The 17,422-nt window shown below is 43.6% G+C and overlaps 1 protein-coding gene across 1 annotated transcript in view; it reads right to left on the reverse strand.

Moving 5' to 3' along the window:
- Positions 1-17,422, reverse strand: part of LOC121621573 (neurexin-3b-like) — a 200,720-nt gene that overhangs the window by 51,989 nt on the left and 131,309 nt on the right. The window contains exon 12 of the mRNA XM_041958047.1: positions 16,923-17,104. Within this exon, the coding sequence (XP_041813981.1) occupies positions 16,923-17,104 (182 nt within the window). The remainder of the gene's footprint in view (positions 1-16,922; positions 17,105-17,422) is intronic.

The following is a 17,422-nucleotide window of genomic DNA, read 5'->3' on the forward strand; positions in this document are numbered from 1 at the left end:
ATCCACCAAGTCTCTCTGTGATAATATCAATTTGTGGGTCGCTCCCTCCCACCACGCACTGAAGACACCGTTTTCTGCTGTCTCACTTCACACCATTTGCAGTGTAATTGCTTCAACTTGGAAAGATTATGATTTGGTAAGGAGATAAAGTTGCTATAAACACAGTTACAATGGAGATATATTAGCGAGGCTTGCGAAATGTGTGCAAAACAAAACCTGCCTGAGTGACACAAACATGATGTTTATGTCACTGCCATTTGTCATCTTTCAACTACGGTGGAAAACAGCGAAGTATAATTACTCAATTACTGTCCTAAGCACACGCTCGAGGTATACTTTCCTTAAGTATTTCCATTTCAGGGTATTTTATACTTATTTCCATAAAAACACGTAACACGCTTAAAAATACACTGCATCATTAAAGATAAACCCAGTGCACCTTTTTGGCTTGTGACCCTTTACAAAAGAAGTGTCTGCTTGGACTCCTTGTCATGCTTGAAACTCCTCACATGGTTTCATTTAAATATCTGTTTAGGGTGCAAACAAGTCGAATGAACAGATATTTCACAAAAAGAGATAAAGTCTGAGAAATTAAGGCACATTTGTGTAGCACAACGTTTTTTTCTTCCTGCCCAATGAATCCTATCACGGCCCCCCAGATTTACCTTGAGACCCTTTGAGTGTGCGCAGCCCCACAATGAGGGAGTCCTGTATGTGAAGTGGTTAAACTAGCTCCACCCCAACCAGGTACAAAATGCTACTTATGCATTGATGCATTACTTTAAGCAATCTGACAACGCCATATAATGTAAAAATACTGTATATCAGTTGCTTTTTTTTGCAGCACCAGTACTTTTTCTTTACTGCGCTGTGACCTCGGGCGGACGCGTGCCATCTATGATCTATGTGTCTACGTATGGAAGAGGACCTGAATGGGCATAATGCAGCAGCGGAGGCACAGCTCTCCCGTGGCGATGGCTCAGACGCCACACTGGGCAACATATGCCGTCTCTGTGTGCATGGCTGTCATGTCAGCTTGATACTGGTCAGCAGTCCAAGTCTCACTTTGCATTTATTCATTTCCAATTCATAACCACGTTCGGTGCATTAGAGCTGTGCTAAATCAAGCAGAACCGCGCCAAACTCCCCGGAATGCATAAAAAGATGATGAGCTCTGATGACTGATTAAAGACGCGTTTGAAGCAACTGACTGATTGTTGGGGTTCATCCTTCACTATGGAGTAATATAGTATTTAAGTTATCAGCAGGGCATGAACACAGGGTTGCACAAATGAGATAAGATGATTGTTTTCAGCAAAAAAAAAAAAAAAAAAAGTGAAATTTGGGAGTGTGTTACACCAGGGGATTTTGAGATAAGTCAAGCTATCAGACCCCACGCTGCTGAACAGCTGGTGGTATCTCAGCAGCTGTCTGAATGTGTCACTGCCGTTTACAGTTACTTTCATGTATGTTTTTGAGGTAATATGGACAAAGGGCACAGGGGAGAAAGAAGACAGCAAGAGCGAACAAACAAAAAAACAAAAGCAGTCGTGTTCAGGAGTAGAAAACATGAAGACGGGGAAAGGGGAGCACTGAAATGGAGACATGAATAGCCGGCACCTAAAATGGCTGAATAAACAGGAGGAAATCTAGGTCGGTCTGTCTCTCCCACTTCAAGGAACGTTGAGGCGAGTGCCCTACTTCTTGAATGCTTTGGACACTTTCAGGGCATGCTGTCGTCAAACAGAGTCTCCCCTATACTTCTGGATATGTTTTAACCATGAGGCCCGACTGAAAAAGATGACGAACTATTATGTATGAACCACAAAATAATGGTAAATTTGCATTCACGTCTACTTACATCCTCCCTGCATGCCTGTCCTTCCTTGTCAATTATTCCATAATTATTTTTTCCTCGCTGTTTCGAAAAGGCATTATTTTTCATTAAATTAATTGGCCCAAAAGTAATAAAGCGGCAGTCATTTTTAAAGGCAATTTTCTTTTCCATAATATGAAACTGCTAAAAGATAACTGCATATCAAAGGCTCAGCAGATAACGCTCATTGCTGCTCTCCTCTCTCACAATTAACAGGGCTGCCTGCAGAGAGGAGGCATGAAATCTAGGCGATTGGAATGCAAGGAGATGCCAATGTAATTCTGAGAAACGCCATTAATGTTAATCAGGGGCTCCAAATGATTGACTATGCCGATGCCTTCTTGCACATCGGGAGCCGTGCGTGCATGCTGATGCGCATCGCCTGTTGTAAGCATGTCAGAGTGCACGATCAAAGAAGCTGACGCCTTTATCATGTTGCTTTTATTAGGCTTTTAGTGGTTCTAATTGCCCGGGTGGCAAGAGTGTGATGGTTGCCGGAAAAGGCAATGGTGGCGTGTGTGCAAACGTGAGTGATGCGATGCCAGATCCTGTGTGCACACGCATGCATTTCCCCCCCGGTAACAGTACGAATGTGTGTGAGAGAGAAGTATAGATATAGATAGATATCTTGGCACTTATATATCTTTATCTTTTCTATTCAGAGATAACTACATAGAGTTCTGCAGAGGGCAGGGAATAGAGAGCGGGAGAAAGTGACAAATATATTGTCTATCTTGTGAGACAGTGGGAGGTTGTTTTTAAATGTCACAGTGACTCTCAAGATCTGTCCCAGGTCGGCCTGTGTTGCCGCTCCCGAACAAGACTGCAGGAGACTCATTGCTGTGTCACACAAACACACACACACACACACACACTCAAAACTCTCCAGAAGCACTGACTTCCTACTGAAGGCTGTCTCTGGAAAAGGTGGAGATGAGCACACACAAGCTGAGATGTCAGTTTCGATGTGTGCGGCAGAAGGTGAACTCAGAGGAAGGGGCGACCCTGGTCTGGAATAGGTTTCCGTTTGAATACAAAGTCGCGTTTTCTTGAGGCCTTCCTCGAAGCGTGCCTTCGCAGTCGGGCCCATGATTGCTTTATTTCTAAAGACTAAGCCGCAGAAAAAGAGACAAAGAGCGGTGCAGCCTGACAAAAACACATATAACTGCAGAGCTTTTCAAAAGCAATTTTCCTTTCGCTAATGTCGAGCGAGCAAGCTGTACTCCAAAGGAATTAGGGGAGATAGAAAGATTGTTCATGCGTGGACTCTGGTGTGCATAATCCCAATCAAAAGCCAAAAAACAAACGGGTGACGAACAGTTCAGCCGACTGCTCCGGCCGTCCCGTAAGACCTAAACAATCTTCAGCAGAGTGAAAGGAGGGGAGATGAGAATGAAAACAACACCTCCTGCTGCTCCCTTCTCCATCTGTTTTCGCCACAGTAGAGCAAACATTACTCTACTCGCTCTTTTCTTTTTCCTGCTAGCTCAACCTGCCCCCGTCACCAAAACCACCACCATCTTCTCCTTCTTCTTCTTTCACCTAAGCTGTGCAGAACCTCGGTGCTGCCTCTTTCCCCCCGCAGATGCTGCGGACGCTGCACCAAGTCGGGCTCAGTGAGTGGCTGAAGAAATGCTCCATCATAAAAAAAAAAGCAGCAAAAGTACTCATGATGTAGAGCTTAAAACTGCGGATGCATTCGTATGTGAGCACAGCTTTAATGTTGTTGCTGCTAATGGTGGGGGTAATTGTAGCTACTTTAAACACTGCTGGGGAGCTTAATCTATTCAATAATTTATCAGTTGGTCATGGTGCGTATTAATAATTTGAATCATCAAAGTAGCTTGTAACTAACACTGTCAGATTAACGCCGTGTGGTGGAAGTGGAACAATGTTTGCCTCTGAAATGTACACAAGAATTCAAATACAATACCTCAAAAATATACTTAAGTACATGTACTTAGTTACTTTCCACCACTGGTGGGTGTCTGTCATTTCGGGCTCGCTGTCAGGTGAGTTTATCTGTCATAGAAGGCGTCCTTACACCACCGCCCCTGAGGGGAGATTAGACACACTGCGCTGACTCTCTCTACCTCTATTTATCTCTGGTTTTCCTCTCTCTCCATATCTCCAGCCCTTGTCTGCTGCTCTCGCTCCCCGGCAACATTCCCCCCCTCTCTTGCCGTCACTGTCTCTGTCCTCTGTCTCATTCTCTCTATCTCTCCCTCCCCTTCCCTCCCTCTATATTTGCCAGTGTGCGCTCCACTGAGCCAGGACTGTGAACAGGTTACAGTAGTCGAGAGGGGAGGTCCACCAGGATCAGCCATGCGAGGCACAGATGGGCCTCCTTGTCCATTCAGCAAGACTGTTGACACAGATGCATGATGTATTTCAATCTCTCCTTTCCGCTGTAGTTGACAGCTAAGCTTGTGAAATAATGTCAGATAACGCTTTGTAATATGTCAAGAATACAGTCGTGACTTTTAAAATCGGTCATTCTTTCCTCCTCTGGTTGGTTTTAGTGCAGATTTCTGCAGAACAGATTTAAAATTCAGCCTGATTGCTGCCAGAAGGATTCCTCTGCATTAGCCTGACTAATGGATGGCCATTCAGGAAATTTTAAACTTGGGGAAAAACTTGCATTTTAGGCAGTTAGAGAATAATAACACGAATGGAAAAAACCCCACAGTATCCATACAGTCTGTGTACAAGGAGCTCAAATAAACGGAAGCCAAAACAAGGTTTAATCTCATCCCTGCCAGCACTGCAGAAGACATTTTTCATAGTGAATTTTATAATTAGAGTGTTATCCAACTTGTGCCATCCCCCAAGTGGCAGCACTGGCACACAAGAGGAGAGGGCCCCTTAGAGGCTTTTCCGAGCAAAAGGCATATGTAATGAGTCATGAGATCCCGCTTCGCTCCAAATGACATTAATTGCTGTCCAGGCGGAAGCCTGCTGGAAAATGGCCAACACATGCGCAGGTTAGGGCAATTCAATTCATTCACTGGGTACACTGCAAAAACAGCAACTTTTTTTTTTTAATGTGTGCAGTTGCATCGTGTGTGTGTCAAGAACGGTCATTAATCAAAGAATATGTGAGTCTTGTCAGGCAGAGAAAAGATATAATGTGAATTCTGCATTTTTAAGCGCATCTGTCCAGCACGAGAGGAGAAGAGGAAGTCCCGCCTTCTCTTTCTCTTCTTTGGACAGTATGGCATGTTCAAGTGAGACGTGCATAAATTAACAATAATGTGGGAACAATTAATTAACCATGTGGCTTCAGCCTTCAGACCAACTTAATCAAAAGGGTCTTGTGAAATTCATAGGGGGGATGGAGGGCGGGCTCGGTGGGTCAAGAGAGCTGTGCTCTCACCCATGTCCACCGTCTTGACATCTGTCACCTTTGTGCTGACTCACACCGTCATGGCCATAGGCTTAGATCTTCCAGAGGGCAGGTCGGAGGGGGCACTATCAGGCAAGGACAGATTTTACACACACACCTTCCACTGACTATATTTACTTGATGAGACCTGACTTTGTGCCCCTTCTCTGCATTATCATAACCTTACAGGAAAAATATGACCTTTGGGCTGTGCTGAAATATTTTTTTTTAGTAATACTCTATTTTACAGGTTGTGTAATTTCCTAAAGGGGCACTCCAGTGATTTATTATTGCACTTCCATAAAGTTGGGAGACTCACAAGAGACAGATTAAAATAGGAGAGGTTGAAATCGATGCAGCAGAGGCTGAGATATGGTGACAGTATGCATGGGTCAAGCTCCCAAACCACTCGATCCATCTTATATATATATATATATATATATATATATATATATATATATATATATATATATATACACACCTATACATAAACACAGATAGATAAAAGTGACTGTTGATTTTGATTGCACTGCAACAGCATAATTTCAAATCTTGAAACTGATATCCACATAAAGCCAGGTAAATATTCATGTGCGAAACATTATCCCCACCATTTGTTAAATTTCATGCTTTCCTGAATTTTAAAACTGTACAGATGGACATTTTTTTACACATTTGCACGATCCACTGACCTGCTGCGGCTTGACTTTGGTTTACAAGCTTAAACTGCCAAATCATACAACCTAACTGAAGGTTAACCAGCTGAACACTTTCCATTTTCCATTTATTACTATAAAAATACACAGTATTTATATTTTAGCATAAGAAATTGCAGTTGAACCTCGCTTCCTTTCTAATTAGAAGGAAAGTATGGAACCTGTATAAACTAAAGACATTACTGTGAGATACCTCCAGTGCAGGCACTGTGGAGTTACACAGCAGAAAATCTAAGGTGAACAATCCAACAGAAATAATTACCAGAATGCAGTGAGGATCAAGCATTGATTAAAAATTATAGTTCAAAGTATGAGAATCGATTCTTCTTTCCATTTTCCTCTGAATTAACCCCTGATCCCTGCCCATGAACCCTTGCAAAAGCTATGAACCAGCCCAAAAAATCTCCAACCGATCGACACACCCGCATGCACATCTCCGAGTTCCACAAAGTATGCCATCAGGATGAAAAGGTCATAACCTTATTGGTCGACTTGGGCGCCCAATCAAACTGGATTGTATCGGGGACCGTGGCCTCTTCGGAGCCAGATCTGACCTGACAGGAAATGTGCTGTGTCGGTGTGTGTGTGTGTGTATGTGCTGGGGCACAGAAGGAGTGCTTTGCAGAACTGGAGCTCACACTAAAAATAGAAAATATGTCTTTTTTTTTCTTTTCCACAATAGAGAGACGGAGGAAATGGCTGAGGGCAATGGAGGAGAAGAACAAGAGATGAGGAGATGGAAGACTTGGCTGTCATGTCCTTGGCCATTTGCCCCGCTGCCTGCCCAGAACGTTCTAGGATCAATAAAACTCTGAGATACACTCTATAACCTTCAGTGAGCCGGCGCTTATAATAATTCTATATAAGAGCCATCCAGTAGGAAATATCTTTTATCCCTATAGATTGGTTTTCTGATGATCCCAGCTTCATAAAAAAGTGATATAGTCTTTTTTGTCTCCTTGTCAATAGAGCTTTGTCATGGTGAGAGTCAATAATAGGAGGATTAAATAAATATAAACTCGCACTCGGTAAAATGCACAGGTACTCACTTTCACATTTTCACTCCATCTGTGAAGGAGCTTCGCACTCAAATTTGATCCCCCTATTTCTTTATCAGCGAGAGGGAGGAAAAAAAAAACAACTTCTTGCTTAATCCTCCATGAATACATTTGCAGTGTGTACATATGTGTTCGTACGTGTGTGTTTGTGAGCGAGCCAATCTGCCTCACCGTTGCTGATATTGAAGGCAGAAGATTTTTTTTCCTTTTTTTTTTTGGCGCCTTTCCGCTAGATTTATTTTCTAATGTTGACGTTTATCACTTGAGCAGGCCCACAATTCATCACCCCCCCTTCTTGTCGATAATCCAAAAGGGAGTCAATTTGGTAAAATGTGAATCTGTGGGGGGGGGGGGTTTATTAATTTGGTTTTACTCCCCCCCTCCCTCTCACTCCATCTCTGTCTTCCTATCTGTCTTTTTATCCTGTGGCGGTTCAGGTGAGAGACGGCAGAGGAGCACAGAGTGGCTGTAACGGGGTAACGTGGAGCCTTGCGGGAGGATTTAGGAGTGTCTTCGGAGCTGAGATGGCACCTAGCCTTGTGTGTGAGATACACCTCAATCGATTCCAAATCCCTCTGATCTCTCATTAGGTGCTCGTCACAAGCTGTCCCGCTCATCACTCAAGCTCACACAGCATAGCGTCTGGAGCCGGGTAAATAGAGGAAATTATAAAATGCTGCTGACTGAAGTGAGGTGCTTTGATCTCAGAAAACATCTGTCTCCATCTAAGAAAGTGCAGCTACTTAAAGACTGACTTATGTGCTGGACCAGCGTTGGGCAGCGCTGCCTCTCCCAATGACTGAATGCACTGATCCAAGAAGATCCCATTGAGACGAGTTTCAAAGGTTCTACTAGTTTGCTTTTGGACGAGGAGTTGGATGGGAAGGGTTGATGCCAAGTGCATGCAGTCAGGAGGGAGACTGGTGCAGGATGTGCTAGCTTGGTGGAGGGGCTGCAGGTTCTAGAAAGTGGTGAGAGGAGGTACAGAGAGCCGAAGTCGTGATGTCACTTCCTGTCTAGCAGCTTCTCTCACTCAGTGCTATCTCTCATTGAGGGTTTCTTTCATCAGTCCTTCTGACAAAATGAAGCATGTTCCTGGGATTTCTAGGATAAAAGAATACGAACTACGGCACTCCAGGAAGCCTCTGCACCTGACAAAGGACTAGTCCAACACGCAACCCCCTAAAAAACCACAATTTGTGTTGGTAATGATTACAGAAATGAGATGTAAGGAGTTAGTGAGCTTTACAGGTGCTGGCATGTGTGGATTTTGTTACCTCTGTACAGAGCCAGGCTGGCTGCTTCCTCCTGTTTCCAGTCTAAGCTAAGTTAGGCTGCAGCCATATATCTACTGTACAGACAAGAGGGCGGGCTCTGTCTTCTCATGTAACTCACAGCAACAAAGTGAATTAGAATATTCTCCAAAATGCCACATTATTCCTTTAGACAATGATTAATTTGTTAGCATATGAAAAATACAGCTGCCATCAACATTTTCCAGCATCTGTTTCTTTCATATCCACAACATCCACCGCTGCTCTCCTCTAAAGCCATTTTCCCAGCGTTTTGTTAGTCACACTCTTGTTCAGGCTTCACTTGTGCTCTCTATTTGCCTCCAAAGTGTCAAACTCCAGGGCTGGCTAGCCTATATTTAGCATTAGGTTTTGCTCAGAGTCGGAGGGTGTGTGAACCCTGCAGCTTCACTCTGAGGACTGTGTGCAGTCATAGGGGCTAACCTAGTTGGTCAAATAATCTCATATGTGTGATGACACAACCAATGGTTTAGTGATAGAGTTTTGAATGCACAAAAATGGCCACATTTTGTACACACCTCTGCGAGTACAAGCTTTGCCTCTACCAGCGACTTCAGTCGAGTTGCTTTTTCACACTGCAACTGAACTCAAACAGACTGACCGGCCGACTACCAGCGACCAATCCAGCCTTTACTATGAAAACAATAGTGCTGCGGCGCTGTAGGAGAAAAAGAAAGAAAGAGAGCGAGATAAGAGGGAGTGAGAGATAAGAGGGAGAAAGCTGGTAGCAAGAGGGGAGAGGAGGGAGGGAGGGGTGGCGTCAGAGTGAGACAGAAAGGCAACACATAATTTGGAATTCACAGCCAATATTCTGAGACCTATCTGAGCCAAGTTTGTCTCTGATCCTGCTCTGAATTATAAAATACCCACATCTCTCCATCTCTCTCCCCAACTCCACCCTCCCGCCTCTTCCTATTCTTCCCCCCCCTTTCTCTTTTTCATTTAGCCCCTTGTATTTGTTCTACTTTTGGATGTACACGATGCTCCACTCTCTGTCTCTTTCATCTTCTCCTTCTGTCTCTTCATCACTGTGAGAATGGGATTCATGTCCTACCATGAAGCTGTGAAAACACGAGCATTCCCCCAGAGGGCTGGTTGTCGGAGAGCGAAGTAAGGAGAGGGAGGCACACTGTTTGTTGTTTCTCATTGAATTTTTCATCCTAATCCATGAAATATACATCGCTGAGGCCAGAGCTAAGGCCACGGACCACATTGGTACATTGTAATAATGTTGCTGTGTTTGTCCGGCTGGAGCGGTTATTACTTGCTCTTGCTCTCATGACATGGGGGGGTGGAAGTGATGTATGTGTGTCACAGGGTCTGCTGCATAAACTCTTCCCCCTGAAGTGCCTTTGGATGACATGGATGACTGACAGGCTGTGTCCCCAAAGAGCCGGCGTATCATGTTTGGCGTGTCAGTGCCAGTGTACCGTGGTGTAAGTATTTGTTGAAAGAGCCTGTGAAAGTGTGTGTGTGTGCGCGTTTAGACGTATATGTACATGGCTGTGGCGAAGCGTGTGGGTGGGTGCGTACAGACACCAAAGAGGAAGAAATAAAGACTGTGAGGGCTTGTGTTACATATGTTTTTGTGCATCCATGCATGCTTTGTTTCAGACAATGCGAGATGCAAAAAGGCTTTCGCTGTAATGTGCATTTAAGTGTGTCTGTGCATGTGTTTGCTGTGTTTTCAGTTAGAGCCAAGGTGCCTGTTGAAGTTATTAATCATTAATGACCACAAGCACCAAACTCTCAACCTCCATCCTTGATTATTCTGTGTCAACTCATGAACAACACTTTCCCAGAGACACCCACTTTTTTTCTGTAATATTTAAAACCCTTTTTCTGGGGATTTTCTGGTTTTTACTTGATGACCATCTCTTATGTCTCAAAAATGACATAAGGTAAAATCCTTGCACAGAGGTTGACCCTTCTACCGCCTGTAAGTAAATACATATACAATATTCTTCCAAAAAGCACACAATCAAGTTCATAGTTCTCTGCATGTCTGCACATAGCAGACAACTGCCCCGAGGCCCTTAAGGTCACAGGTTCACTGTAAGTCTGCCGGTTGTGATAAGAAATTAAATTTGTTTTGCAACTTTGCACGAACAACATCAGCTGAGGTGGGTCCTGCATTATTAGCTAATCTTGTGGCTCTACCTTTCTCTGGGGCAGTGACTCAGAATCTTGTTTTAAGGCTGCTATTAGCTTTATTAATTGCATGCTCACATGATGCAAATTTCTCAATTGCATAGTGATGTTAAAATAGCCACAAACTTGCTGACAGACGCGCAACTTGAGGCTAGGTAGCATTATTCCATCACTGCAGTTACTGTTTGAAAGCACCTATCTGATTCTGGAGCCGTACCATATAATACTCATCTAATTAAGTGGATCGGGTTGAGACCAGATGTGACTGATCAAGTTTCTTTGTCGGTGTCATCATGAAATTCAGTGTTTCCATAATTAGTTCCATTAATTTTCTTACTTCGGGCCACCAACTCAGGTTTTAGTGCAACAATCTCAAGGCTCATTTTAGCTTAAAAAAAGAATTCCAACAGGCCTTTTTTTTATGGCAGTCATTATGACTTATCATTGCAGGAAAAGCACAGGTGTTTCTAATAACTTTAATGATGACTCCATTCAATGGTCCCAGTAAGCCATGACAATACAACCATAAGGCAGCATGCACAGCACCAGGACCCTGAAACTGAAATGGAATTCAGCCATCATTAATTTTGCTGCTTGCACCTGTGCTTTTGGCATCGGGAGAGTAAAAGTTGGAACGGTGCATCCCTAATTGGAGGACTGTTTGAGTCTCTGCAAATAAATCTCATTGTCTGTGTTAGCTGTGCATAACAGAAACTTGTACAGTTGAGTGTTGAGTGAGAGTCAAACAGCAAACTCTCAGGTTAATCCGGCCATGACGTACAAATAATCGCCACCACTGACTTAGAGCAATAGAATCGAGTTTTAAATGTTTCTAACCTGAAACAGAATTGCATTAAAGTTGCACTAAATTGCAAGGCATGTCTACGACACTCCTGAAAAACGTCTCAGTCCTCAAGCCAATTCTGCGTTGCATTCCAAGCACATCCTTAAAATCCCAAATAAAACCAAACATGAACAATCCTTTATGACTACACAGTCTTTCACAGCTTCTTATGCAAGTACCTACTGTAGCATGTAAAGGTTAACCTCGCACACAGGTGCACCATCTGGTAGCTCGCACGTCAGCTAAGCTCAGCTCGCTGTGAGAAGTCATTATGTCAACAGTGTGAGCCCCAGGCAGGATAAAGTGCCATGAATCTGGCATTATCGTATATATTGACCTCCTAAGAAGCGACCTGTGCTAGTGCCAATTATACTCTTGTAATGATAACATTCGGTTGCACATAGGTTTAAAAAACAGTCATAAGGTGAAACAATACAATCTGTTGTGTTGCATGGAAATTCTGAATAATAAAGCAGTGGAGATAAACATGACTGCCGTTCAGCTTCAGAGAAACACTTATTTATCAACAAAGTTACAATAATGCTGACTGCATAGACTGCATGCGACTGTGAAAAAAACAGCTGCGAGGTGTATTTTCCACGCTCTTTATTCTGCGGGGGGAATCAAATGTGGGAGGTAAGGAAATACAAATAAGAAGCTGTAATGTTATCAGAGGCCATGCGCCACAACCGCGATAATATCTATCTCTCCCTGCCGAGGTAGGGTAACTTGATAGAAGCAATACATTGCTGGCCATATACGCGCTGATGCACACAGGTACACATCAAACATCTTATATTAGGTCTGTCAAAGGGAGAGGGAGAGAAAGGGAGGGAGGAGGGAGACACGGAGACAGACAATGTTAGACATAGACATATACAGACAGAGAAGAAGCTGACGGATGGACGGGGAAAAGCAGGAGCGACTGAAGAGCTGAATGAATTATGCATCTGCACTCCTGCATTAATTCATTGAAATATACATGTATTAGTAAATGTACGCATGAAACCAGTGCAAGGGTGAAAATGGATGCAGCGCTGTGCCTGCAATACAGCATTTACCATCTGCAGCCATTCATCTCACTTCACAACTTGCTTCTGAGTGTCTGCACTGGGGTTTTCAATTACCCAGCAACCGCGAATTAGCATGAGGGGGAAAACTCAAGAGGGTAATGGAATTCCGTGTGCCGTCGCTCCATTAGAAAACGCCCGTCAATGTATGTTTTTGATAGAGGGCAAAGGCTTAAAATATCTCCGGGGACGGAGATCTAAGCGGGAATATGTGTGTTTTTTGCACGCGCTGGCTGGGATCGGACGGAAAACCAAGACATCTGGAGCATCGTGTGCATCCATTTGGGGAGGTTTTATGAAGACCATTACTGTTACAACCAAACAAGTGGCTTTTATTTTGGTGTTAAATGCAACTACTAATGTGATTTCTGAGTGACATCTAAAGCTTTTGAACTCCTTTCTAACAATTTTTTTTTTATTTTTTAATTCAAATTAAAGAAGCCTTGCTAAGGTTGGAATGGTAAAAGCAAACAAAAAGACATTACAACAAGAAAGGTTTACAGTTCAAATAAAAGCAGCTCCGTTTTTAAGAACTTAAATGTCACATTTATCCACAAAGTGGCAATTGGAGTTGTAATGACTCTGCATGGAGTGTGGCATATTTTTAAGTTACCTGTTAAAGAATCCTCGCAGAGTCTTTATCTTGTCAGGTGTCTCGCTGTGATTTTCTCCCTTAATTGGAAACCAAAAGAGCTGCCACACATGAAACTTGATGGAGCGTTCTCAACGTGAGTTTCGCCCGACTCCAACTTGTCACCTACGACGTCTCCAGAGAAGCGAGTTCATCGGGGCTCGCTGGAGCCATGATGGACCGGGCTTCAACTCCCTCGCCTCGCACTACTCCACCTCAATGTCTCCGTCTTTCCTGTCTCTCACTTCCACGACCATTCTGAATCTCACTCCTTAGAGACAGCTCTCAAGGACGGGATGCATGTCGGCGAACATACACATGAGCTGCAGCCGTAATATCTTTCACTCCAGGTTTTCCCAGCCACTTGTGATTGAAATTGATTATAACCCGGTCACAAAGTCGTGTCTCAACAGAACTAGAAGGTGCTGATTTTCCTTTCATATCCAGACAATAATTTGATGTACAATAAAATATTCTATTCTATTCTAGTTTGGAAACTTCAACCTTCAGTAAAACGCACCAGCACATTTATCTCTGTAACTCTGTGTTAAGCTGCCTTTAAAGCAGAGCAGTTTCTTTAAGCTCGCCTCGTTAATGGTCCTCGTGAGGCAGTAGCTACAATTACTGCCTCACGTTTTTATGCCTCCACCAACCAGTCAAGTCAGCAGTTGAGGTCACAGTGACCTTGACACTTGACCTCTGACCACAAAAACTGAATCACTTCATCCTGGGATCTAAGTAAACATTGGTGGCAAATTTGAAGAAATTCCCTCGAGGTGTTAAGATATGACGTTCACGAGAAGGAGATGAAGCGTACGTCCGAACGGATGGACAGACACCCGGAAGACGTAGCGCCTCCGGCCATGGCCGGCGCGGGCGGGGAGGCATGAAAAAATGGGAGTTTTTCTGCCTAAATGATGTAGAGGAAATGAGATTCTGAAGGATTTCTGTGTGTGCGTGTGTGTGCGTGTGTTGGGTAATCTTCACCTGCAGTCATGTGCAGTCCCTGGTGAGAGACTGTGTGAGTCACGACCGGCACATCTAGCCCACGGCTTAGAGTCTTTCTGTCATGGATTTAAGCTTATACACACACACACACACACACACTAACATGTACATATCCCACACACACACGCTGACACATTACTACTAATCACTGTGATATTGTCACCCTTTTGACTTACCTTACACTAAAAAGTCACCCATTACACAACATCTTTTAGCTTTAGGTTTTGTATCTTGTACTATATGCAACATGCAAACACGGGATGTGACCCGACAAGGCTCCTCGAGCGTTTCACACCGCGTATTAGAACCCAGGAACCAAACGAACTCCTAAACAAAAACACCAGCAATGGCAAGATGCCATGCTCACCTCTGCAAATTACCCTAAATTGCCCCTCAGATTTCAAACCAAGCATGCAGTTGTTCTTAGCAGTTAAAATGTAAACACTACAATCAGCATTTTAATTCATGATTGCCAAACAAGCCGTAAGCTAATCACGGAGAGGAGGGAGAGGAGGAGATAATGAAGAAAGCAGAAGAGAGAGGGAGACTAAGCGAGGCGGTGATTAGGTGCTGCCTCAAAATATCTGCTTTCCCTCTGCACTCTGGGCTCTGCATGTTTAAGAAAATGCCATGTACGCCACCCCTTTTTTTTCTGCCAGAGCTGACTGCAAGCATGAGATACTTTAAGTCAAGGCCAGTCAAAGACATTCATGTTCTCCTTGTGAAGTTGCATTAAACAAGAACTTAAGAGTCTCTGTACACGATGGAAGTAGAAAACTGCGCGAGCTATTTTTCTTTTTGTTGACTCTGTCATATATTCAGCTATCAAAGCTGCTGCAGCGTGCCTAATGTATCACGACTTTAGTGTGCTCATTCTCAAGCGGTGACCTAATAATTGCAAAGGCTAAGGTAATGGCCCTGGGCCCGATAAGACCTTTGGTTAGACATATATCCAGAATGGACAGGCATAACACCTTTAACCTTTTCCTTAAGATTCATTACTAAAAGCAAAACGCTGACAGCCAAGACCTGCCGCCGGTCATCAGGAGTTGGTATCTGATGAAATCTGGAATATCTGTTAATTGAATAGCATTTCTACCACTCATAAAACTCATAGAGACAGGAAAGCTGTTTTAGCTGTATATTTGACGTACCCATATTGTGGTAACCTTCCAAGAGATCCAATATTCCCATAATGTGGGGCAAAATGATCCTGTGTCCTCCAGATAACAACACGAGCAGTGGTTTATTTTCCTCAAGTTGCAACCATATCCACCAGTCTCACAGCTACATATTCACTCAAGGTTTAATTAATTATTCACTGTTCACCTGCGGCAAAAAGTCAAGCTTTCTTCATTTGGTTTTTGTTCAATAGCAGTGTAATTGTGGGAAAAAGGGAGCCTTGGATTGCCGTGCTTTTTGCCAAGTATTTTTTAGTTAAAGGGTACAGTCGCTGTTATGTTAAATGAAACCCACATTGTTTGTGCATCCTCAGCTGTCAATAAATCATTTGAAATATTAGCAGAGCAGTGTTACCCACGCAGCAGGAAGAAAAAACAACAACAAAAAAAAACTGACACTGTCTTCAGAACATGCTGCTCCTCTAAATGAATTGGCGAAACCTCCAGTTGCTTTTTTCTATTAATAAATTCATTAGCGCCGTGAGACCGAAGGAATGAAGACGTTCACCGCCCAACGACTCGAAGCCAAATTATAAGACATATCCTGCTTGGCTAGCTACGCTGTGAAATGTAAAAAGCGGAATTTAAAATGCATCCCCTCTCCTTCCTTAAGGGGTTCCTGCAATTACTGAGTTGGTTAGGGACGCAGGGAGGCGTTTCCCCACGTCGCCCTCACAAGCTTCTGTGCATCTTTATCATTTCGTCTCGATCCGCGCCATCCCACTTCCGCTTTCACCTCTGCACACACATGCACACACATTCACTTTATCTCTGTAAAGGCAGCTCCAAACTGCTTGTTGTTGGCCCTCATCTTTGCAGAGCAGATGGCTGCTTTTCTGCACCACATGGCCAGCACTCAGGAGATGAGGGGAGCTCTTTAAGAAGAAAAAGACTTTCAATCTGCTTTAGCAACTGTAGCTCCTCCTCATCATCACATCTTTTTCGCATGGCGTCAGCAGCAAACCCCCCCCAACCGCCGCCGCCTCTACATATCTCCATCGCCCTTACTTGATGCTCTGCATTCATCCAGCCGCTGTTGATGATTATGTAAATACTTAATGCTTATGTAAACGAGTCAAACACAAGGTCACGAAGTGAGATTATTAAGATGCTGCAGGGATGCACAGTCGACCGGCCAAGAATTCCAACTCAACCCCCCCAGTTTCTGCCATGTAACTCCAACATGTGGGAACACACTGCATATGTATGGAGAGCCGCATTCATTATTCATGCTGGGAGTCAGTTGGAACGGTGGAGAAGTAGGGTTATTCTGGAAGAGGATGGTGAGGAGAGACTCGGAGTAGGGGAGTAAGTTATCTTTTTTCTCTTTTATGGATTTGCACCGTTTGTATAATTCAGTTTGAGCACGATGGGCTGAATTTGGCCTGAAGACTGCAATAAGCACAACTTGAGGAATGATTCAGAGGTTTGATTGTGGTCATCATCTTGTCAAGCTATACATGTGGTCGTCATGCTAGAAACACATAAATGCTTATGGCACAAAAAAAAACCAAGCACAGATTAATTTAATGTAATTTATAGGTGCTAAAATGGTGAAGAAACAGCTCATAATTAGCTTGAACCAGATGTTTAGCCTCAGTCTCATTAAATAAATGACTTCAGTGGAGTGAATGTGGTATCAAGCTGTTAAATAAGACTGGATTCTGAAACAGAAACATTAGTACTTACGATGTGGAGCATGATGTAGTCACCCAGACGCGGGGCGCTGTCGATGCGGACGAGGATGCCGTCTTTGATGGTAGTGCTAAAGCCCACTGCCAGGCGGTCCGTCCGTGTGCTTGGCCTTTCATTATTTGGCCACGTGTATGTGATCAGACCCCCTCCTTTACCGAAAATATATGTGGTGCCAGCTGTGGAGACACAAGGAGTAAAAAAACGGAAGCAATTAGATTTGTTCTAGGAGAAACAGAGGCAGATAAAAAGAGATTGGGTAAAATCCAATTCTGTGATGTACAAACACCGTAACTAGACACAAGGGAGCAAAGTGTTGTCACCAACAAGACACTTTTCTGACAAAACCAGATCTACCTCCATTAAGAGCTGAATCTACTGTAATTCCTTTACAGATGCCTTGCCACTGCCACAATGTAATTGTGTTGAGTTCTATTTTAGGTTTTTAATGGTATTCAGCTACCACCACCTTTTGTGTAGAAGTCAGCAGCTCCCCT

Source organism: Chelmon rostratus, chromosome 18 (genome assembly GCF_017976325.1).
Source record: "Chelmon rostratus isolate fCheRos1 chromosome 18, fCheRos1.pri, whole genome shotgun sequence".
In the NCBI taxonomy this organism is placed as follows: Eukaryota; Metazoa; Chordata; class Actinopteri; order Chaetodontiformes; family Chaetodontidae; genus Chelmon; species Chelmon rostratus.